General features: G+C 41.9%; 1 protein-coding gene across 1 annotated transcript in view; it reads left to right on the top strand.

The window, feature by feature from the left end:
* Window positions 1-8490: 8490 nt before the first annotated feature.
* Window positions 8491-25250, top strand: part of fbn1 (fibrillin 1) — a 326717-nt gene continuing 309957 nt past the window's right edge. The window contains exons 1-5 of the mRNA XM_033014876.1: window positions 8491-9064; window positions 11678-11760; window positions 11984-12082; window positions 18425-18520; window positions 22315-22410. Of these exons, the coding sequence (XP_032870767.1) occupies window positions 8892-9064; window positions 11678-11760; window positions 11984-12082; window positions 18425-18520; window positions 22315-22410 (547 nt within the window). The 5' untranslated portion in view covers window positions 8491-8891. The remainder of the gene's footprint in view (window positions 9065-11677; window positions 11761-11983; window positions 12083-18424; window positions 18521-22314; window positions 22411-25250) is intronic.

Raw genomic sequence — 25250 nt, 5'->3', positions numbered from 1 at the left:
CTAGCTTAATCTTTCTGGTTCCATTTTTTTCTACTTCTGTTTATAACTGGTGGCTTTTACAGTAACTGCTAATTTACTAAATTTGGTTATAACTCGATTACAGATACTTGCTGTTCTCTTCACCTCTGCAATTTTAAACATGCTTGTTTTCTCATGTTAGCAGTGTGATGAAGGGTCCTTGACCTGAAATACTGATTCTGTTTCTCTACCTATGGTTGCTGTTTGACCTGTTGAGTACTTCCAGTATCCCGTTTTTAGATGAATGTATGCAATGTTGCAGGCATGGAACCTTGGAATCTTATGTAGGAATATAGCACGGAACACAATTTGGAACCCGATGAACAAGTGTAACTACCAACACATCCAAATATTCATACAGCACACAGCTTCAGAGTTCAGCTGCTGCAAGATCAACAAACCACACTTGTATATAAGATTAAATAGTCATATTTAAATCTATGAACTCCTGTACTGTCAAAACAAAAATACAAAGAGATCAAAATGAACCATTTTGGTTTAATACGTTACCATTTAAGTTTTACCCAAATTGCATTATGTTTTTTGAAAGCTGCCGCACTTTTTTTCTACTCTATCATTATCAATGCAGGTGAAACCAAACCAATTATTCTTTTCAGTTGAATGAACAACTACAAAAATAGTCTATTTGTATTACTTTCCAACCAAGAAGTCAATTCTTAGTTTTTCACTACTTATTAATGTTAGTCTATTTTTTTCAAATACTTCAATGGAAAAATAATCCTTTTTAGTGAATGGCTTTGCTATACATGTTTTATGCAGTTTTATGTGTACACTTTGAGAAGTGGAAAGGTTTCATGTTCCCTGGTTGCCTGTGGTCCCTTGTATACCAGGCAATGGATTAAATATTGTGAATACCTGAGTTTTTAAATCTATATATTCAAATTTAAAGTTGAAATATTAAAATCCTGTATTCTTAATCTTGCTATATCCAGACTATACTACAGGATGTAATGGATTTTAAGTAAATAAACTACGGCTTTAGGCTAATGACATGAGTACCTTACCTATGAAATTTGTTTATTTATCCCTGTTAAAAAACAGCACCCGTTTCCCATTATTTATTATATTTAAATGATAAGTTTGATATTTCATCATTTTGTGGAGCCAGGCTGAGTTTGAAGCAGACCACATCTGCCTATGCATCTGGTAAACTGATGAGGTATTTTGATATTCACCTGCAGAAGTTTCACTTCATATTTAGCTCTCACGTGTGTACTGCAGAATAAAACATAACAATGCCACAAGATAGCGTCCTGATCAATATAAAAAACACTCCCTGAAAACACAATTTTATTCGCAACTATTAATATGTTTAGGTTGCAATCTATAAATGTTACAAAAATTTACACAAAAAATATCTTAATATTCAAACCCAACTTTGCGATAATATGAACTGTGTTCTTTGCTATAATATGAACAATGCATCTAATTTTGTGTTTATACGTAATCCCCCCATTTCAGGGCACCATAATGTTTGGGACACAGCAATGACATATAAATGAAAGTAGTCATGTTTAGTATTTTGTTGCATATCCTTTGCTTGCAATGACTGCTTGAAGTCTGCGATTCATGAACATCACCAGTTGCTGGGTGTCTTCTCTGATGATGCTCTGCCAGGCCTGTATTGCAGCCATCTTTAGATTATGCTTGTTTTGGGGGCCAGAGCCCTTCAGTTTTCTCTTCAGTATATAAAAGGCATGCTCAATTGGATTTAGAATGCGTGATTGACTTGGCCACTCAAGAACTGACCATTTTTTATCTTTGAAAAACTCCCTTGTTGCTTTAGCAGTATGCTTAGGATCATTGTCTTGCTGTAGAACGATCTGTCGGCCAATGAGTTTTGAGGCATTTGTTTGAACTTGAGCAGATAGGATGTGTCTATACACTTCAGAATTCATTATGCTACTACCATCAGCAGATGTATGATCAATGAAGATAAGTGAGCCAGTACCTTTTAGCAGCCATACAAGCCCAGGCCATAACACCCCCACCACTGTGTTTCACAGATGAGGTGGTATGCTTTGGATCTTGGGCAGTTCCTTCTCTCCTTCATACTTCCTCTTGCCAACACTGATATGTTAATCTTTGTCTCATCTATTCACAAGACCTTTTTCCAGAACTGTAGTTGCTCTTTTAAGTACTTCTTGGCAAACTGTAACCTGGCCATCCTATTTTTGCAGCTAACCAGTGGTTTGCATCTTGCAGTGTAGCCTCTATATTTCAGTTCATGAAGTCTTCAGCAGACAGTGGTCATTGACAAATCCACACCTGACTCCTAAAGAGTGTTTCTGATCTGTCGGACAGGTGTTTGGGGATTTTTCTTTGTTATAGAGAGAATTCTTCTGTCATCAGCTGTGGGGGTCTTCCTTGGTCTGTCAGTCCCTTTGAAATTAGTAAGCTCACCAGTGCTTTCTTTCTTCTTAACTATGTTCCAAACAGTTGAATTTGGTAAGCGTAAGTTTGGCTTACAGTTCTCTAACAGTTTTATTCTTGATTCTCAGTCTCATACTGGGTTATTTGACTTTCATTGACACAACTTTGGTCCTCATGTTGATAAACAGCAATAAAAGTTTCCAAAGGTGATGGATTGACTGGAGGAAAGACTAGGTGCTGAGAGCTCTCTTATACCTGCATTAAGAAGGCAATTAAACACACCTGAGCAATTACAACCACCTGTGAAGCCATGTGTCCCAAACATTATGGTGTACTGAAATAGGGGGACTATGTATAAACACAGCTTATGGTGTTTACACATAATCTACATGGTGAAACCAAAATGTATAAAAATGGCCTTTAATAAAATCTGACAATGTGCACTTTAACCACATGTGATTTTTTTCTATTATATATCTCAAATTGTGGAGTACAGAGGCAAATAAATAAATGATGGGTCTTTTGTCCCAATACTTTGGCACTATACTCCCATTTGGAAGAGAATGGATTCATTAGGCTTTGCGTATGTGGTAGGTTGTGTCTTACTAACTTAATTGAATTTTTTGAGGTGACAATTGTGATCGATGAGTAGGGCGGTGGATGTTGACTTAATAGATTTTAATAAGGCATTTGATAAACTACATGATATGCTGATCCAAAAGATTAAGAACAGTGGGTTAACAGTGACAGTCGTAAAGAAAGAAAGTAAAGTATCCTTTATTGTCATTCAGCCATTTCAGTCTGAACAAAATTGTATACCTTGCAGTCATAACATAGAATAAAAATAACAAAATTAACACAGTTTAACATCCACCACAGTGAGTCTACCAGGCACCTCCTCACTGTGATGGAAGGCAAAAGTCTTAAATCCATGTCTCTTCCCTCCTCGTCTCTCTCTGCGTTGAGGCGATCCAGGCCCTCGGTGTTGGGCCCCCCGCCAGGTGATGGTAAGTCCAGCGGCCGCATCCGCGCTCCGCGAACGGGCTGGTTCAAATTCCGCGGCCCAGGGCGGTCGAAGCTGCCGAATCTGCCACCCTCCAGTCCAGCGGACGAAGCTGTAGTTGCGGGAGCTCCAGAAAACCGGTCACCAACCTGGGACCTGCGAGCTCCCGACGTTGTCATCCACTGGGCCCGCGGCCGAGCCTCCAAGGCTTCGAAGTCGGGTCGCCGCTGCCACAACGCCACCACAGCCCCGAAGTCGGCCAGCTGGACTTACTGTCCAGCTGGAAGTTGGAAGTCCTGGCTCTGATTTATCTCGGAGCCTCGAGGTCGGTACAAGTTGGAGGCCGCAAGCTCCGCGATAGGTCTCAGCGCAGCGCAATATATGTGTCAATTATGTTTGACACATATATTGGGCGCCAAAGGGCCTGTCCTTGTGCTGTACTGTTCAATGTTATTCATGCTGTTTGGGGTTAATTTCTCAATAAAAATCCATCTGTAACAAAGCCCATCTTGAAATGGAAAAATGAAAATGCAGCAATATCATCCACATATGCTGAGAATGTTACTATATCTGGTAGCCCCAAATGGGTGACAATATATTGTACTTTGCTTTTCATAGCTGCAGTTATATTGCCTACAGGTACAGCCATGATCATATTAAATGGCGGTGCTGGCTCGAAGGGCCTACTCCTGCACCTATTTTTCTATGTTTCTTATCCATGTGTAGAGTGGGGGAGGGAGAGGGAGGGGGGGGGAGAGGGGGGAGGGGAGAGGGGGGGGGGGGGGAGAGGGGGGGGGGAGAGGGGGGGGGGAGAGGGGGGGGGGGAGAGGGGGGGGGGGGAGAGGGGGGGGGGGGAGAGGGGGGGGGGGAGAGGGGAATGCAAATAATCAGTAAACATCATGGATGTAAATTATTTATTAACTGTATGTTCCGGAAAATGTACTAATTTTTTTTAAAAAGGTGCTAAAAACAAGGGCATTATTTCAGAATTTCCTAATGAATTTTACATTGTTGGACATCGTACTGTTAAACTGGCATTTCATTGTACTTTTGATATACATGCATCTAGTAGCTTCCTGCGACTAGATTAGTTTAGTTTATTATTATTCTAACATGTGCTGAGTACAGTGAGAAGCTGTGTGTTGTGTGTTATCCAGTCAATGAAAATTATACACAATCACAATCAAACCGCCCTTAATACATAGATAAAGGGACATTTAGTGCAAGATAGTCCGATAAAAGGTAGATCAAAGTTATCTAGTGAGATAGATGGGATCAGAGTGGACACTGCAACGCGCATTACACATCATACACACAGACGTACGTTGTGGTGGACACTCAAAGGTTTGGTGTCCCAGGAAACAAACACTACATTATTAGCGAAAACCAAACATTTTCACCAATGTGATCTAAACGGTACATTACCTTATGGATTTGAGCTATATCGATTGCCGATGATTCATCAGAAGGTTTGATTTGGGATGATTTTTTTAGTAAGTAAAATGTCTGGGTAACGGTCGTTGTGGTGTTTCTGGAAGTTGACACAAAGGAAAATTAGCGATACGAAAGATAAACAAGAGACAGTGGGTTGCCAAATTGAAGATTGGCTCAGTCTCTTAGTTTTGATGATCAATTTATGCCCAAAATTGAATTTTTATTGATTTTTAAAAGTCTGAAAATATATCGTAAACGGTCGTTGCGTTTTTGATACCACGATGTTTTTGAAAATTGGGGAAAAAAATTAACTTGCCCAAATATCGCTAATAACATAGGATGCCTCGTTGGGTTTTTGAAAAGCATTAGAGGTTTGGAGCCTCCGTGGTTTAACTTATGAAGGTACCGACCCCGATAACGGTCATTGTGATAATGGACACCAAACACAACGACCGTTACAGGATTTTGCGAGGCGGAATACCAGACATCTATATTACTAAAAGTTTGATCTTGACCACTTCCTGTTGTTAGATTGATTTTAGAAAAAATACTGCCACTTACGGTTGTGATTATTGGCCATCTTACTCAGTACCCCTCCGCTGCGCAGGACAAGAGGATTTTTTCCATCGATGAAAAATAAGTTATTAGTGTTTAAAAAATGTTGAGAATCTCTCTCCTGTCAATCATGCCATGAAGGCCACGCCCCTTCCACTGTGAGGGGGTAGGGATTATAGAACCTGGAAGTGTGGGTGTGGCTCAGTCTCTGCAAGATGGGGAGGGAGAGGTCATGACTCTGTCTGAGCTGTGAATCAACTGAACACACTGAATGTCTACTGAACTGTGAGTGTGGTGTTTATGTGATGTCTTGTGGTGTTTTGTGTGGTTTTATGGTGGTTTCACCCTGCTTGAAATGGTATGAAACTGCATTTGAATGTGGTGGCCTTGCACTCTGCATGAAATGGTATGAAAATGCATTTGAATTTGGTGGCCTTGCACCCTGCATGAAATGGAATGAAACTGCATTTGAATTTGGTGGCCTTGCACCCTGCTTGAAATGGTATGAAACTGCACTTGAATTTGGTGGCCTTGCACCCTGCTTGAAGTGGTATGAAATTGCACTTGAATTTGGTGGGCCTTGCACCCTGCTTGAAGTGATCGGAAACTGCACTTGAATTTGGTGGCCTTCCACCCTGTTTGAAATGGTATAAAACTGTACTTGAATTTGGTTGTCTTGCACCCTGCTTGAAGTGGTATGAAACTGCACTTGATTTGGTGGCCTTGCACCCTGCTTGAAATGGCATGAAACTGCACTTGAATTTGGTGGCCTTGCACCCTGCTTGAAGTGGCATGAAACTGCACTTGAGTTTGGTGGTCTTGCACCCTGCTTGAAATGGCATGAAACTGCACTTGAATTTGGTGGCCTTGCACCCTGCTTGAAGTGGTATGAAACTGCACTTGAATTTGGTGGGCCTTGCACCCTGCTTGAAGTGATCGGAAACTGCACTTGAATTTGGTGGCCTTCCACCCTGTTTGAAATGGTATAAAACTGTACTTGAATTTGGTTGTCTTGCACCCTGCTTGAAGTGGTATGAAACTGCACTTGATTTGGTGGCCTTGCACCCTGCTTGAAATGGCATGAAACTGCACTTGAATTTGGTGGCCTTGCACCCTGCTTGAAGTGGCATGAAACTGCACTTGAGTTTGGTGGTCTTGCACCCTGCTTGAAATGGCATGAAACTGCACTTGAATTTGGTGGCCTTGCACCCTGCTTGAAATGGCATGAAACTGCACTTGAATTTGGTGGCCTTGCACCCTGCTTGAAATGGCATGAAACTGCATTTGAATTTGGTGGCCTTGCACCCTGCTTGAAATGGTAGGAAACTGCATTTGAATTTGGTGGCCTTGCACCCTGTTTGAAATGGAATTTCAATGAATAGCCGTGAGTCAACTGCCAGCCCACCAGCACTGAGTGAGCTGCCAGCACATCAGGCTTGAGTGACTGAGCTGCCACCCCAAGAATCCATTTGGCCCACAATGTCCATACTGGCCCTCTGGAAACCAGTCCCAACAGCCCACAACACCCTTACTGGTGCTCCAGAAAGCCCCCCCCTCCCCCCCCACACACACACTGGCCACCAATATTGGAATTGGTGGAGAGGTGGAATATTGTGTTGGGGGACCAGTCCTCCCGTGTGAACATGGGACCCAACATGGGACCCCTTAGCCTAGTTTTACTATATTTTTCTCCTGGTATTGATGAAGATATTTCCCTAGATCATTATCAAAACGTGTATGTATGAGGGGGGCATATGAAGTTTATTTATGAATTAAATATTAATGATTAAATGTGGCAGAGTTTTTAATGTCACATTTCTGGTGTCCAAAATGGTGGTCAAATGATGAAAATTTGTCTGTTATGAAAAAAGCTTTTGACTTTCAGTCTTGAAGTTATCTAATTTATAATTGTTATTTGTAAGGTTTCACATGATGGTAGATTTTTGTTAAGTGTAATGCTGTAAAAATCTGAATAATAATCTCATTCCTCAAAATCTCTCCAGTATTGTAAAAAGACTCGTATCATTTCAACTACGTTTTACTCCCATACTGACCTGTCTGTCGTTAGCCTCCTCCACTGCCAGACGAGGCTCATTGCAAACTAGAAAAAAAAACTTGCTCCACTCCAGCTCCAATCACCATTTTTTTTGTCTACCTCCCCCTCCTAGTTCCATCCAGTTACTACCCACACATATTCATCCACTGTATCCTCTCCTCCATCTACTCTTCATCTCATCCATAACAGTTCACATTAACGCCTTCTTTATCAGATTTCAACATTTGTTGCCTCCTTCTACCTACTTATCACCCTCCATCCTGTCTTCACCGTCACATCCTTCCAGCTCCATCTGCCTCTTTTTTTGTCACGGGTTCCCAACTTCACCCCTCCGCCACCACTACCCTTTGCCCCTTATGGGTGCAACTATTAACTACTGGCCCTGTCTCACCCCTTTATATCCTGCTAAATTTCCTCCCGTGTACCTCCAGCACTGTGTTAGTCAGGTAGATTGAGAAGTGGGCACATCTCTGCTGTTTCCACTTGGATACTTCATGCTCACGACAGAGGTACTGGAATGGAAGCAAGTCGTATCCAACAATGCCGCGCATGGACATGAGGGGCAAATATATTTCTTTTTTTAAGAGGAATCATGAACACCGTGACCTTCTGTCTCAAAACAATGGTACCACTACCACTGAATCATGTGTGACTTCTTGCGTACCATGGCCAAGCCCAACAATGAAGTACCAGACTGACCTTTCCCGAATCGAGGGCGGCGTCGTGTGATCGACAATAGAGCGCTATATCGAATGGGGACACCTGCTGTTGAATGTATTATGTTTAATAAACTGCTCGGGGGCAGATAGCACTTGCATGTAAGAGTCCGAAAACGAACTTGCCTCGTAACATTCTCTGCCAGCGCTGCGATGGATGCTTAATTTTCCCTGAGCAACTTCAAACCCGATCCCCTGCCACCGACAGGAGGGCGGCACCGTCGACGCCTCCTCCTCGCAGCCCGCGTTCGCCGCGGCTTCTCGCGAGAGCAGCGCGCGCAGCGGCCGGAGGGCGGCGCGCGGCAAAGTGGGAGGTGGCGGTTGGTAGGGGAGTGGAGGCAGCGGGGCGCGAGCCGACTCCCGCGCAGCAGAAGTCCATGCAGTGCAGCAGCCGCTTCGCGAGCGAACGCCCGCAATCAACGAGGCAGCCCGGAGGCTGAGGCTGCTTTTTAAACCGATTAAAATAGTTTAACTTCCACATGTTTTATCCCCTGTCAATTGCAACTGAACGGAAAGTGTTTATATAAACTTTTATAAAAATTCTAAACTTATCCCTCGGTTCGTTTTTGAAGGATATTTGAGGACGTTCTTTTTAAAGTTTGATTTTTGCCTGAGGTGTAAGTCGCTGAAATCAAGCTGTGTTTAGCATCCCCTCTCTCCCGTGGAGCACGGAGTGTTTGATTGAGACGGGAGGGAGCCCAGCCCCGACTACATTATGTGGATTCGGTGGCTGCTGAGGGTTTACGTGGGATTTACAACGTTTTTATACATTGCGGTGCAGACAAGTGTAGGTGCGGCAGAGGAAGATCCAGATGCTGCGAGGCTCAACAACCAGAAGAATACAAGCAGGTCACGAAGACGAGGATCAAACCAGGATGCACTGAAAGGGTAAATATTACCGTTACTTTTAAAGAAAATAAAAGACTTCTTCGCTGCATGATTGTTAACTTCTATATTCTTCCTCTGCCCGAAAAAGTAATGTAAATGAGACATTTTAATCACCAGAGAATGACCATGGCATGGGTCGAAACTGGAGTAGAAATGTTGCGCTGTGCGCAGCAAAATGTAGGATAGACGTCAAAGCAGACTTTAATTAAAACCATGCAATTTCTGTTTAAAAACGACTTGGCGCGTATGGTGCATTAATGAAAGTTTTATTTTTTTTAAACTACAGCAGCGAATACAACTGTGGTCGGGAGGAGTTGTTGCTGAGGGACATGTTTGGCCAAAGTTTTCCTTGAGTTGGTACATTTCCACATCAGCGGATCTGTTGCCGTATTTTTCCCCTTTCCTCAGCATAAGGGAAGCTGCAGGGAGGTGGAGGTACGGGGCAGCTCCCCGCTTGCACCTCTGCCTCAGTGTAGATTTTTAACCCCTTAGTCGATGGATTGCAGTGCGCTGGAAGCATTTCACGCCTTCCACTCTGCAACTGGTCTCCGGGTTTAAATGCAACATCGGGTGCCGCCGTGAAAATCCCCGTAGTCCGATAACGTTAGGCAAAGCGTCATATTTCATTTGGCGATAACAAGTTATGCCGAACATTGAACGTTACACATTTTTAATCCTTGCCGTTGATCGCCCGGGCTGGTTTCTATTCGCAGCTTCATTGCATCCTCGTGAAAGAGCTGTGGTGGTTTAATTTGAAGTGTTTTGGATAGTTATTTATTAATTTTTGCAAACGTTGTTGCAAATGTGCCAGGACTAAGAAATAGCGTTTAAAGTGCTCTGCTTACACAGACTTATTCTGTCTCAGGAAGGGTTTGGTGACGGTAATATTTCCCATCGAGCTCACAGTACAGTAGTTGGTTTGTTCTCTGGATGCAGTTTGCAGTCATATTCCGCAGGCTGGGACCGATGGGAAAGGACCGGGATTCAGCTTCACCGCCTTGGGCTGAAAATGGAAATGAAAGTGAGCGCGTCTTGCACGTTCAACACACTGACGATATTTTCAGTAAAAACTAACGAAACTTTAGTGTTATATCGCTTGCTCAAGATTAAATGTAATAAAGATTGTATGTGAAAAACTTTCATTCTCTTACGCCACCACAATGTTTAAGTTGCCGATTCACTAAAATTTTCAAGTTTTAATGAAACCAGTTCAATTTGATGGTGCTGGATTTGCAGTCGATCAACTTCTGAACATTCGATTACACGTCAAAAACAAATAGACTGTCTTGGATTGGAGTGCATGGTCTTGATATACAGAAGCTTCCATTCAGAACTATTTTTCTAAATTTAAAGTAAATATGAACGAAAGCGAAGGAAGGCAAATTAAATTAGACGTGTCATTTTTTCGGAGTTGACATGGGCCCGACCGTTCAACGAGCGTCTACTTGCAAAGGTTGCATTTGTGCAGTGCTTTATCGGATCTGCATATATTTCATTCAGTTGTTCTATATCTCTCTACATCACCGTCTATATCTCTCGTTTCCTTTCCCCCTGACGCTGTCAGAAGAAGGGTCTCGTCCCGAAACGTCACCTATTCCTTTTTCTCCAGAGATGCTGCCTGATCCAGCTGTTTGTGTTTATCTTCGGTTTAAACCAACATCTGCAGTTCCTTCCTACACATATGCAAGATAATTTTATTCAGTTGGACAACTAATTAATTTTGAAGGGACTTTGATCAAGTTTGTAGCAGACAATTATTGACCACTGGTTTACACATGTAGCCTAGCCGACCACGAACATGACATTTGGACAAAGGCTTATTTTAGAACACTTTCCACCAGTGGGGAAGTTGGATTCTTGTAGTGTGGCTTAATTGAAAACTTGTATTCATGATCTTAATTTCCATAGTAGATCATTGGTCTGCTATGAATGCTTAAATTATTTGTTTCCATTTCCCGTTCCTTTAATGCAATATCACAGCTTGCATATTATTTGAATGTCTGAAAGTTTAAAAATGTACTTGAGTAGGCCGTTGTAATTTCTTCATGATTTGAGCCTCAGTCATGATGCTTTCTTGAAGCAATCAGGCCTTTCCTATTACAGAGTCAGTGCGAGTAACGAGGTGTTTTCTAAGGCTAATGGGTGCCTTAATGCATTAACCTCTGCACATTTCAGTTGTTCATGCCATAAGAATGACAACTGGCCGCTTTGAATTGCTCAGGGCACAGATCTAGATTAAAGGCGGAGATGAAAGATTTAAAATGTGTGATATAACAGATTTTCTGTCAGTGATTTTCCAAGGAATTGGACTTTCATGCATGTTCCCAAAACATAGATTGTCATTGGTAAAATTGCATTATCATTCTGATTATATATCCAGCAATGCTGATGCACATTTAAAGTTGAATAGTTTAAACTTAGAATAACATGTCTCACAGTGAGGAATGTGGGAAATCCGATGTGGTGGATGCTTATGTTAACTTTTATGTAGTTGTGTTTCTTGCTGCTTTTTTAGTATGGCTGTATGGTAATACGAATTACACTGTACCTTAATTGGTACACGTGACGATAAAATACCTTTGAAAATTGGTTAATTAGTTTACTTTTTTTTAGGCCGAATGTCTGTGGATCACGTTTCCATTCATATTGCTGCCCAGGATGGAAAACGTTGCCGGGAGGAAATCAATGTATTGTCCGTAAGTGAGAAAATGAAGAATGGGTTAGCAGATGGTAATAACTGAATGCCAGAGGCCAAACAACTTTGATTAAACCGCAGTATTAATAGAGAAGAATGCATTTAAGGAAATCCTAGAGGATTTCATTATTATAATCTGTATTAGATTTTGTAATTTAATATTATTTTGTATAAGGAATCTTAAGCAAGGAGTTGCATTTAGATGTGCTTTTTCCTTATTTCAGCAATTTGCAGGAACTCGTGTGGCGATGGGTTTTGTTCACGACCAAACATCTGTACATGCCCAAATGGTCAGATAGCACCCACCTGTGGTTCAAAATCAAGTGAGTTAACTTTGATTTGTTCATGAAACAATTTTTTATTTTTTATTTTTATGAATGGTTAACTTTGTGTTGCTGATGTTTGCAATGTTTCAGTTGGCACACCCTTGACTCTGAATTGGGTCCAAGCCTGTTTTTGAAACTTGAAAATTAAAATTTAGGCTGATTGTGTGAAGCAGATTAAGGATAGTTTAACAATTCATCCTCCACTGTTTGAGCATTAAGGCTCTATCAGCCACCTTGGATAAAAGCAAAAGATTCCATGACGATATTCTGTTAACTAAAATAAAAACAGAATATTTTGTTATTGTCATGGTTGCCATTTTTCATAATTATAACAGTGACTGCACTTCACATGTTGTATTAACTGTGAATTGCTTAGAAATGACACTATGTCATGAAAATGAAAGGTTGATGCAAGTTTGTTTGCACATAAACTTTTTTTGCTTGCCCTTTTTTGAACCGGCATGAGATTTCTCCGCGGACCCACAGATTTAAGCGGATTTTGATATTCGTCAAAAAAAATTGAAATCTCTCTAAATCTATAAATGACTTTCTGTGGGACAGTGGGGCGGGACTGATGATTGATGGCGCCGATTGGACGAGAAGGACGATGGTCAGCAGGCAGTGGGGGGACGGTACACGATGATTCAGCACAATGATTGGAGGAGGGAGGCGGGGTCAATGCGAGGCCTGGTGGAGCGAGGGGCCGGGAGCTCGGGTAGCGGCGTCCCCAGGATAGGGCAGCGGGAGAATGGACACTGGGCTGGGACGCGGCTGCAGGGCCGGGGGCCTTGTCGGTGTCAATAAGCGTTTTAAAGCAAGTAGAAGAAGCGTGTGTGAGCCCTGGTGAGCAGAGGGGGGAGTCTCTGAGTGTGAGTAAAGATGAGGGGATGTCCCTGTGAGTGTGAGCAGTGAGGGGGTCCCTGTGAGTGAGCAAATGTGAGGGGTTTCCTGTGAGCAGTGAGGGGGGGGTCCTGTGAGTGAGCAAAGGTAAGGGGGGGTCCCTGTGAGTGTGTGCAGTGGGGGGGTCAATGTGAGTGAGCAGTGAGGGGTTCCCTGTGAGTGTGAGCGGGGAAGACCCTGCGAGAAATTAAGGGTAAACAGGCAAGAAAACAGTGTCATTTCAAGGTACAATTATCAAAAAAAATCTGCATAAAGGGGGTCTTACCCCTTTTTACTCCTGCCAGGGACGTTGCTCCTTGGAATCCTACCAGGGGTCAATGCCCCCTGGACCCCCACCTCTCTTCCTCTTTTCAGTTTTTTCCTGTCTCATGTCTGTTGCTCTATTGCCTCGAAACCAGTCAACCTGATGTTAGCTGTAGGAAAGAGGATGGCATTCCTACTTTAAAAAAAAAGCAAGATAGCATTGTGATCTCGCAACTCCAGAGATCTGGGTTAGATTCTGACCTTGGTCGCTGTTTATGTAGAGTTTCCAAATTATCTCTGTTATGTGGATTTTTTCTGGTGCTCCAGTTTCCTCGCAATCCAAAGATAGGTTAACTGGCTAGTGTATATCATGAGGTCTTGTCAAAGAATCAGAGTTGATGAGTTTCTGAGAGAATAAATTGAAGGGATACGGGGAAATGAGGGGAAAGATGAATGGATCTAATGAGATTGATATGCTGGGAAAATGGCAGGGACAAATGACTAGTCTTTATGGTCTTCAGCAAGGCCTTTGATCAAATTTGTCATGGCAGCTTATTCTGGATGGTCTGAATCAGGAAAAACTAGCTAATTGGATGCATAGGATGTGTAGGAAAAAAGTGCAGATGCTGGTTTAAATCGTAGGTAGACACAAAAATGCTGGAGTAACTCAGTCTGAAGAAGTGTCTCGACCCGAAAAGTCACCCATTCCTTCTCTCCAGAGATGCTGTCTGTTCTGCTGAGTTACTCCAGTATTTTGTTCCTATAATCGGATGCATTATTAACTTGGCGATAGGAAGCAGAGGGGGATATCTCAGAGTGGAAGACCCTGACGTTGTGTGTTTCAGAGGTTGGCCCTTTGATGTTTGTCATCTATAACAATGATTTGGATGAGAAAGTATAAGGCTTTTTTACTTAAGTTTGTAATTTACACCAAAATAGATGGTATCGTAGACAGTGAAGAGAATATTACAAAATGCTCTTGATAAGTAGGCTGTAACAAATAGAATTTTAATTCAGATCAGTGTGAGATGTTTCAGGTAGGATATTCACAGTGATGGTAGGGCCCAGGGTAGTGTTGTAGAATAGGAACCGAGGAGTACAAGTACATAATCCCCTGAAAGTGGCATCACGGATGGACAGTGTGGGGAAGAAGGCTTTTGACATGCTGTCCTTTGTTGGTAATGACATTGAGTAAATAAATTAGGATTTTATATTGCATATCTATAAGACAGTGATGCTGTAGTTGATGTATTGTGTTTGGTTTTGGTCACCCTGCTATAGGAAATATACCATTAAGATGGAAAGAGTGCAGAAAAGATTTGAGGATGTGGCAGGACTCGAGAGACTGACTTAAGGGAGAGATTGGGCAGGCTGTGATTTAATTCCTTGGAGCACAGGAGACTGAAGGGTGATCTTACAGAGGTATAAAATCATGAGGGGCATGGATAGGTTGAATGCATACAATCTTTTTCCCAGGGTTGGGGAAGCAAGATCCAGTGGGCAAAGGTTTAAAATGAAGGGAAAGATTTAATAACAATATTATTCAGCTAAAATAACATCATTTAAGGGACAATTGAACAGCTACACGGATAGGAACGTTTTAGAAAAATAAGGAAGAAGAATGGTGTCCATTATTACTGATTGTCCCCTATAATCGAGTGTAAGGGGGGGAGGTGACGTTTAACTCGAGGCCTGGAGTATTTTGTGTAGTTCATTGTCATGCTATAGGAAGGATTTGATTATGCTGGAGCGGATATAGAGCAGATTTCCCTGGAATGGAGCCTTTTTATTTATAAGGAGGGACTGGATAGGGTGGGTTTGTATTTTGTGAAGCTGAGAAGGTTGACCTGAAAGTGGTGTATAATATGGGGGGTGGGGAGTAAAAGTCTTTTGGATTTGGAGTCTGGAATACACTGTCTGAAAAGGTGGTAGGGTTTATTCTTGGGAGCATAAGTAGGTTGATAAGTACTTGAATTGCCAAGGCATACAAGATTAACTGAGGTGGATACAATAGTGTTGTGGGCAGGGTAGCAAGTCCACATGGGGCTTCTTTCTTTGCTGTATCATGCTCACTTTTTAGTGTAAAGGTTAGGTGAACGTTAGTAAAGGCTAGGTGGAAGTGACTTGTTTCTGTGTAATATTTCAATGTAATTCAATAAATCCATTACATAATGTGATGATTCCTTTTCGGTTTTACTTTTATTGACAAATGCTTGACCTTGGATTACTGCTACCTCCTGGTGTTGAGAAAAGAAACTGTCCCGTGACTTTACCTTAATTTCCACAGCACCACTCAGACATTTGGCATTGCCTTAAGTAAACTTCATCCTGTTTCTATTGTGTTTTAATAGTATGTGACTACATGTTCCACATTATTTGTATACATTTTATTCTGTGGTTGTATAATTTTGGAATGCTTTTGATAACTCTTAAGAACCTAGGGATATTTGTAATGCTTAAAGACACCATATAAATTAGAAAATTATTCTGGTACAAAATTATAATCTGTCTCAATCACAGCCAACCTGAACTGGCTCTGATCTGCAATACCTCACATCTTTTCTGTTATTGACCCAACTCTGAGCTACACATATATTGCTGTTGAATTAGGATTTAATAAGGGAAAAAGAATGATGGGTATATTTAATAATACAGTAAATCCTCAAGTTAATGTACGTTTAGTTTATAACGAATTTTGGATATAGCGGATAGACTTGCTGACCCACCCCTGGCTCGCACCATCTCACTGGCTGTTTATAGCCCTCACTTCGACCGCCGCTGCTTCCTCCCATTGCTTTGTCCACTTGGCCTTTTTTTTACCCTTCCACCCACCGCAGCCTCCACCTCCTCCCCCCACCCCCTCCCTGAGTTGCTGGCATACTCCACCTGAAGCGGCAGCAGGTGTGAGGGGAGCAAGCCCCACAGTGACAGAGTGCGTGTTGTCATTGGCGCTGCCCACAGAGGCTACAATGTGAGTTACAATAGTCATGATGTCACCAGAAAAGGGTCTTGCTGGTTCAGACCAGCGGCATCAGTGCCTAGTTTTGAGATGAAACTACCTCAATCAGTCTGAAGAAGGGTCCCGAAGTCACCTATCCATATTCTCCAGCCTGACCTGCTGTATTGCTTCAGCACTTTGTGTATTAACCATCATCTGCAGTTCTTTGTTTCAACTATATACAATGATAATACCGTACTCTGTTATAATGGATAATTTGCAATAACGGACACAATCTCCCCCCCCCCCCCCCCCCCCAATGATCTGTTATGACGAGGGTTTACTGTACTAAACAACTATCCTGACCCAAATAAACGTGCCGTGCCTTTGCATTGAGCATTGCACTGCCTGACATGACGCATTACTGAATGTTTTATAAGAAACTTAAAATGCCTGAACTTAAAATGCGTGTTGATGGCTCTTGTTGAATAGTCTAATTCTCAGTGAATAGTATACTCAAACAGAAAACTCCCTCTATTTGATCATTAACTGACAATTTAACTGATCCTAAGCTTCTGAAATTATATTGTATTATTTACAATACTGGTGAAACTGTTGATAGGAATGGACTTGGAATATAATGATTCTGTTACAGCCAATGTTGTATAAATTTACAGAAATTTTAAATGGCCATCTATCCTGCAAAGCATATCTTTAGTTTAGTTTAGAGATACAGCGCAGAAACAGGCCCTTTGGCCACGCTGACCGGAGATCCCCACACACTAACTTTCTTACACTTACTACGGACAATTTACAATTTTACCAAGCCAATTTGTCTGCAAACCTGTAGGTCTTTGGAGTGTGGAAGGAAACCAGACCTCCCGGGGAAAGCCCATGCAGGTCACGGGGAGAACATACAAATTCTGTACAGACAGCACCCATAGTCAGGATCAAAACTAGGTTTCTGGCGCTGTCAGGCAGCAACTCTACTGTACCATCATGCCACCCTGTATCTTGTATTCAGTTTTGGTGAATATTGCCAATATTTTGTATATTGTAGTATATAATGTGCATTGCTAACAATGTAAGTATTATTTTCATTAAGTTTAAGTAATCGAACAAATGATTTTATCATTTTCTAAACAGGAAATTGTGTGATGTGCAAATTTCATTTAAAAAAAAAATATTTCCTATGGTTATGTTGGGAACACTTATGTTTACATAAACAGTACTTCTTTTGAACCCAAGAAATGACTTTTTTTGCTGCAGCGTAACAGAGGAGGAATGCACTGATGTAGGAAAATGTGTTTTTTTGGCAGGAACATGTCAGTTGGAATTTGGCGAAGCAGATTAAATCTGCATTTACGCCAAGTGAGTCTCCACTGTCTGCTGTTTGTTTGTTTCATAACCTTAGGATAGATAGACTTTAATATATGCTATCCACATCCAACTTTTTCCCTAATAAATCCTCAGATTTTTGACCTGCTGGATTTCCATCTCCAATCCACCTTTCTTCCTGTGGTTGCAGTATTTGTTCCTCGGCTAGGTTACAAGAAGTTAGTCAACAGCATCTTCAGAGCATTTTTCAAAGCCGCTCTCTGGCCACTTAGTAATAATTGCTGAAATATTAACCAAAGTTGAAAGTTTGTTATTTTTCACTGCTCCTTTTAATTAAGATCTTGATTGCTATTTAGTGATACCACTACCTCCTTGTGGGAAAGCTGATGCCATCTGGCAATGGGATTTCTTTGAGCATTGACTATGGTGTGTGCATATATTTGTAGTTAGTTAACCTGGGTTATAGCAATTTACTTCTCATTGTCTTGTACAAGTAAATCCTTAATGCTTAAACTTTTATTCCTGATCAGCGATGAGTCTTAGGGAATTGTATTTGGCAACTTGGAACTGCCTAATTTGAGAATAAAGGTGTATGGGTGGTCATATAATATTGACTGACTTAGTGAAGCCTAAAGCTCAAACTGTTTATATTATTTTAAGCAAGTTAGGACAGAAACACCAATGTTTACTTTTGGAGCTTGCCTGGGACTAGCCTATTTAAATGCACATGTTCATATACATCTTATCAATGTAGTTTATCATGTTCCTTTTAAGCTAAATGCTTCTGATTTGGTGCAAAATGGTTACTGTTTTATATTTTGATTTCATTTTAATTTGTATTTAACATTAATGTTTTCAAATCCATGAAGATGTTGAAATAGTTTGATTATGTTCTGTCCTAAATAACTTTTTTATTACAGTCCAGCAGTGCAACATTAGATGCATGAACGGTGGCTCTTGTGCTGAGGATCATTGTATTTGTCAGAAGGGGTTTATTGGGACACACTGTGGACAGCGTGAGTATTACTGCAGGCTTTTTTGATATCTTTACTGATGAAGTTCCATATATTAGATACTAGAACAGTATAGCTCAAGAATAGGCCCTTAGGCCCACAGTGTCTATGCCGAACATGATGCCGAGAACAATTTTTATGCCTGCACATGATCCATATCCCTCATGTTTTCAGCCCCCCCCCTCCCCGCCAACCTCCCTCCTTCCAATATAGATCTGTCAGTCCTCTAGAGGCCATACCTTTGTACCCTAACACCCTCACCCTCCATGATGTAAAGCTCTTCTGTCACCCCTGCCTTCGGGCCTTTACCTCTGGTAAGGAGTCCTTGTCTCTCCAGTGACTACCCCTTTTCCCCTCTCCAGCATTCCTCCTCATCTTCGATTCCACCAGCTGGCCTTCCCTCTCTGGCCCTTTTTATTTTCAATTGCCGATGCAACATCAACCGTCTTGACTTCTCAACTCGCCTTACCCACTCAGATCTCACCGTCAATGCACAGCCCATCGCTCACTTTCCAACATTCCCAAAATTCTTCCTAAACCCGTTGATAAGGAAGGCGACTTTGTAGTCTGCAAGGCGACCTCCACTATGCTGAGGCGATGCGGCAGCTTTTGAATATCTCCTCATGCCTAACCGTTGACCATGACCACACAGATGAACACTGGGCCATCATCTACCAGACTATTTCTGTTCTCTGTTGATCTGTCCTCTGCAGCCTCCAGCCTTAACGTTTCCCCAGCCCTACACTGCCTGCCCCATTGTCCAGCCCCTACTAGCCTACATCCGAGACACCTTCAACTCTTCAATAACTTTCAATTTCTAGGCCCCCATTTCCTCATCTTTACCATGCACATCGAGTCCCTCTAAATCTTCATGGCCCACCAGGATGGTCTTAAAACCCTCCTTGAATGGAGACCCAACCAATTTTGCTCTCCTAACATGCTCCTCCGACTGGCTGAACTTGTCCTCAAGCTCAACAACTTATCTTTCAACTCCTCTCTCTCCAAGTTAAAGGTGTAGCCATGAGCCCCAGTTATGCCTGCCTTTTGTTGGTTATGACAAATAGTCTATGTTCCAGATGTACACTGGCACCATACTTCAACTCTTTTTCCACTACATTGACGACCAAATCGGGGCTGCCTCCCGCACCCGTGTAGAACATTGATTTCATTAGCTTCTCCGCTAACTTCCACCCTGCCCGCAAATTCACCTAGACTATCTCTGACACCTCTCTCCTTTATTGATAGCACTGTCTCCATTATGGGACAGACTATTGACTGACGACTGACTAAAAACCTAACTCCCATAGTTATCTGGACTTCCCATCTTGCCTCTTGCAAAGATGCTCTCCCCTACTCTCAATTTGTCCGTCTCCATCGCATTTGCTCCCAAGATGAGACGCTACATTCGAGGACATCCGGAATGCCCTCATTCTTTAGTGAACGTGGTTTCTCCTCTCGGCTGTCATAGATGGATTCCTCACCTGCATCTCCTCGGTGTCCTGTAGTAATGCTCTCGCTCCCACTTCAACCACAGACACAACAAGGATGGAGTTCTCCTGATCCTTACCTTTCACCCCACCAGCCTCTGCATCCAAAGCATCATACTCCGACATTTTAGTCTCCTCCAACATGATCGCACCACTACTTGCATCTATCCATCTCTACCCCCTTTCGGAGAGATTTCTCTCTCTTCAACTCCTTTGTTCAGTCATTCATTCCCACCCAACCACTCTCTCCCTAGGTGCTTTCCCCTGTAACAGCTTGTCTCTATACCTCCTCCCTCGCCTTTTCCCCAACAATCCTTCCAGAAGAGACATAGGTTCATGTGCAGCTACACTAACCTAATCTACTGTATCGTGTTTTCCTGATTTGGTCTCCTGTACATCGTAGGCTCAGTGATTGCTTTGCTGAACACTTAAGCTTGGTCTGCCATTGCCTACTGGTCCTCTCAGTTGCTAACCATTTTAACTCCCATTTCATACTGACCTTTCTGTCCTGTCCCTCCCTTCATTGCCAGCCCACACACAAACTGGAGGCACGGCACCTTGTATTCTGCTTGGGCAGCTTACAACCCAATGGTATGAACATGAATAACTTGACAGCTATCCTTCTTTCCATTATTTTTCTATTTGTTCATTTCAACTTTATTTGTCTATATTTCTGCTATACATCCCCATGTAACATTAAATCTATTGTCCTAGGACTACCCCATTACCCTTTTCTGCACAGATCAGCTAAGGATTACAGAATCATGTATTGGTGATTGGAGTGATTATGTCTTTTCACCCTCTGTTGTGGGAACATTTATTTTGGCCCAACTTGTTTGTGCCGACCATTATGCCCCATTTACACTAGTCCCACCTGCCAATGTTTGGCCCATATCCCTCTAATACCTTCCTATCCGTGTACCTGTCCAAATGTCTTTTAAATGCTGTTATAGTACCTGCCTCAACTACCTCCTCTAGCAGCTGGTTGAACATAACCACCAACCTCAGTGTGAAAAAAAAGATACTGTTTGGGTTCCTATTACACCTATATCCTCTGGATCTTGATTTCCTTAATCAGGTTAAAGGTTTCAAGAACAGTTTATTGTCACATATACCAGTTAAGGTACAGTGAAATTTGAGTTACCATACAGCCATACCAAGTGAAAAGCAACAAGACACAACTGCATAAAAGTTAACATAAACATCCACCACAGTGGATTCTACATTCCTCACTGTGATGGAAGGCAATAAAGTTAAATCTTCTTCCACTTTGTTCTCCCGCGGTCGGGGCAGTCAAACCGTCAGCTGGCGGGGTGATCAAAGCCCCCGTAGCCGACGATCAAAGCCCCCGTCAGGGTGATCGAAACTCCCGCGTTGGGGCGGTTGAAACTCTTTCCGTGGCATGGAGCTCCCGAATCGGCCTCTTCTTACCAGAGACCGTGGGCTTCATGATGTTAAAGTCCACAGGCCCCGAGGTTGGAGCTTCGATCCCCGGCAAAGGAATCGCAAGCTTTGCGATGTTAAAGTCCCGCAGACTCTCGGTATTTCTCCAGGAAAGGCTGCCAACTCCAAGATGTTAGGCCGCAGTGGGGACTGAGATACGATATGGAAAGAAATCGATTGGAAAAAGTTACCCCCAACCCCTAGCCCCCACATAAAACAAACCAAGGAACACTAAAACATACTTGTAACACATACTAAAAATAACAAAAAAGAAGAAAGGACAGATTGACTGTTGGCGAGGCACTCTACCTATTCATGTTATTGTTTTATGCAGCCCTGTAAGATCACCCTTTAACCTTCTGTACTCCGAGGAATAAAGTCCTCGTCTGTCCAACCTCTCCTTTGTTCCCATTTGTTGTAAAAGTTTGGAGTCTGCATTATAAAACACTCAATCTCAGTAAGTACAGTGTGTGTTGCGTAGCTAATGATCAAATAGTTAATTATTAAACATATCTTTCAATACTTCCACTGATATATATATTTATTTTGTAAAGTTGATGTAAGTTGTGCATATCAACCAAACAATATCAGACTAATCATGAAGTCTGAAGAAGGATTTCGGCCCGAAACGTTACCTATTTCCTTCGCTCCATAGATGCTGTTGCACCCGCTGAGTTTCTCCAGCATTTTTGTGTACCTCAGACTAATCATGGTTGGCTTCCTTATTTAAACATGCAATTTTGAACTGCATATACCTGGGACTTAATATTTTGGAAAACGTGCATGGCTAAAGTATGCAGACATGCTTATTTGTAAAATGGAACCGATTTTAAACAAATCTTGTTTATTTAAAATTATATTTTTCAGCTACCTGTGAGAAAGGTTGTTTGAATAACGGAAGATGCGTCGCTCCCAATCGTTGTGCATGTACATATGGATTTACAGGAGCACAATGTGAAAGAGGTAGAGCATTTTCATGAAATAAGCAGCAGTAAAAAGTACATCATATATGATAATTTTCCATTTTATTTGCTGTTGCCTTATTAATATTTGCAACATTGCATTTTGGTTATGTTGGCTCCTGTTATTTGATGAGAATAATGGTGAATAGCTGTTGACTGACTATTCGCAGCAATCAATAATTTCATCATTTGAAATGTGACTGGGATAATGTTAGAAGAACTATATGAACCATGTTATTTTTGTAGAAGTTAATGGAGCACATTTAGCTGAGAGTATTTGTACAGATCTCAAAGATCAATCCATTTTAATGCCACAATCTATCCTCTACATACCCCTGGATGTTTCAAATTTCTCTTTAAATGTATTGGTCTATTTATTTTGGAGGCAAAGATCCCTTTTAAATTAGCTGATAAAATTAGATTGACATGTTAAGTGATTGCCTTTTAATGGTGTTGAAAAGGGAAACACCATTCCCTTGGGTAGGGAGACGATCCAAAGTTTCTCTGAATGTTGTCCAGCAGTTGTGCACAAGCTGCATCTCAGGATATAAATAATTGGCAGAAGCTGGAATGATGGATGACCAATCATTTTCAATCCCTCTATCAAGAGAAAGTAAATTGTTACATTTTGATGGGGAAGATGAGAAAAGGCGATATCAGATTAAACAAAAATAGCTAGAGCCAGAGTAAATGCAAATTTTGTTGAAAACTGCACTAGTTGATACACATTTAAAAAAAAAAAAAAAAATTGGATCCTGGGATTATAACTTGATGGATGAACATGAGCAAGGGAGTCGGAATAAACTTTTAAAAAGCAAAAATCAAAATGCTGGAGGAACTCATTGGGTCAGGCTAATATAATTTTGCATTTCACGTTTACATTTCTTTTCTTGTTTGAAGCCCCTTGTCTCTTTATCACCTCTAGCCTTTTCCACCCATTTCCCCAATGACTCTCACCTCAATTGTATCCAACTATCACTTGCCAAGCTTTTCTCCACCCCTCCTTTTTTCCAGATTTCCCTCACTTCTATCAGCCTGGGGAAGGGTCACGACCTGGAAGCCTATCCACATAAGCTGCATGAATTTGCTGAATTCCTCCAGCACTATTTTTTGCTCAGGGTTCCAGCATCTGTTGTCGTATGCGTCGCCAATTGTTTATAATATACTGGTTTAGCCACTACTGGAGTGTAGCATTGAGTCCTGGGCGCCACATTCTAGGCAGATTGTGACTGCTTCGGAAAGGTTACAGAATGATTCACCAAGATGATTGCATAGATGAGGGGTTTCAATTATAAAAAGATAGTGGAGATGCTAGGATTCTTGGAACAGACTTTTCAGGGCGATAGTTATGGAGCATGAAAATGCTCCCATGGCCCACCAACTTTGTGGTGACCTTCAAGCAGCCATTTACATTAATCAAATGTTATTCTTCCCATGTTTCCAACTTTTCCTTCCCCACCTCTCGATTCTACCACTCACCTACACACTCGTGGCAGTTTATTTGAAGTGGCCAATTAATCTATCACTCCCGTGCTTTTGGAATGAGGGAAGGAACCACAACACCCAGAGGAAGCCCATCTGTTAGTAAAGAAACCCATCTGTTCATAAATTATGTACAAACTTCACCCAAACAGTGGAGGTCAGGATTACACTATTATGATGCTGTGCTGCACAAACTGATGTGATAGGTTACCCATGGTGGGTGTTGATAGAAAACTGTTCCAAAACTAAGAGACATTGAATGATTAGTCATAGAATGATACAGTGTGGAAACAGGCCCTTCGGCCCATCTCGCCCACACCAACCAACAATGTCCCAGCTACACTCGTCCCATCGGCTTGCGCTTGGTCCATATCCCTCCAAACCTGTCCTATCCATGTACCTGTCTAACTGTTTCTTAAACGATGGGATAGTCCCAGCCTGAACTAACTCCTCTGGCAGCTTGTTCCATACACCCACCACCCTTTGTGTGAAAAAGTTACCCCTCATGTTCCTATTAAATCTTTTCGCCTTCAACTTGAACCTACGTCCTCTGGTCCTCGATTCCCCTACTCTGGGCAAAAGACTGTGCATCTACCCGATCTATTCCACTCATGATTTTGTATAGCTCTATAAGATATCCCCTCATCCTCCTGCGATCCATGCAATAGAGACCCAGCCTACTCAACCTATCCCTATAGCTTACACCCTCTAGTCCTGGCAACATCCTTGTAAATCTTTTCTGAACCCTTTCAAGCTTGACAATATCTTTCCTATAACATGGTGCCTAGAACTGAACACAATATTCTAAATACGGTCTCACTAACGTAAGTGACATGAGGATTTAAAAAAAAAGGTAAAAGGTTAGTATCTGGGCTGCACTACCAGGATAGCAGTGGGGGTTGATTCAACTGGAGTGTTCCGAGATAAGTATCTGAGAGAAAATAATTTTGCAGGGCTTTGGAGATAGGAGAGAGTGAGATTGGCTGGATTGCTTTTGCACTGCTGGTGTAACTGAATCTGACCTCTTTTAATGCTGTGAGCATTCTGTGAATTGTATGTAAGAACTTGTATTTTTTTAATTTAATGAGCGCAGTACCTGGGAATGCAGGACCCTGATTCTATACTGATTGATATTCTAGCAAGAATTATTGTTGAGGTATTGTTACAAAGGAACTGGTTAAAGGATTTGACTAGTAGAAAAGAAAAAACGCACACTTGTCCGTTAAGTTACAGATCAGATTTATTGGCACGAGAGAGAACAAAAACAATACTTATCTCGGAATGCACGGGGGCCCGTTTTATAGCAGCACACCTCCCTCTCTCTCTCGGCCACCTTCCGCGGCGCAGGTCACAACCTAG

Source organism: Amblyraja radiata, chromosome X (genome assembly GCF_010909765.2).
Source record: "Amblyraja radiata isolate CabotCenter1 chromosome X, sAmbRad1.1.pri, whole genome shotgun sequence".
Classification (NCBI taxonomy): Eukaryota; Metazoa; Chordata; class Chondrichthyes; order Rajiformes; family Rajidae; genus Amblyraja; species Amblyraja radiata.
The sequence above is the reverse complement of the archived record's forward strand: the minus strand, read 5'-3'. Positions and strand labels throughout refer to the sequence as shown.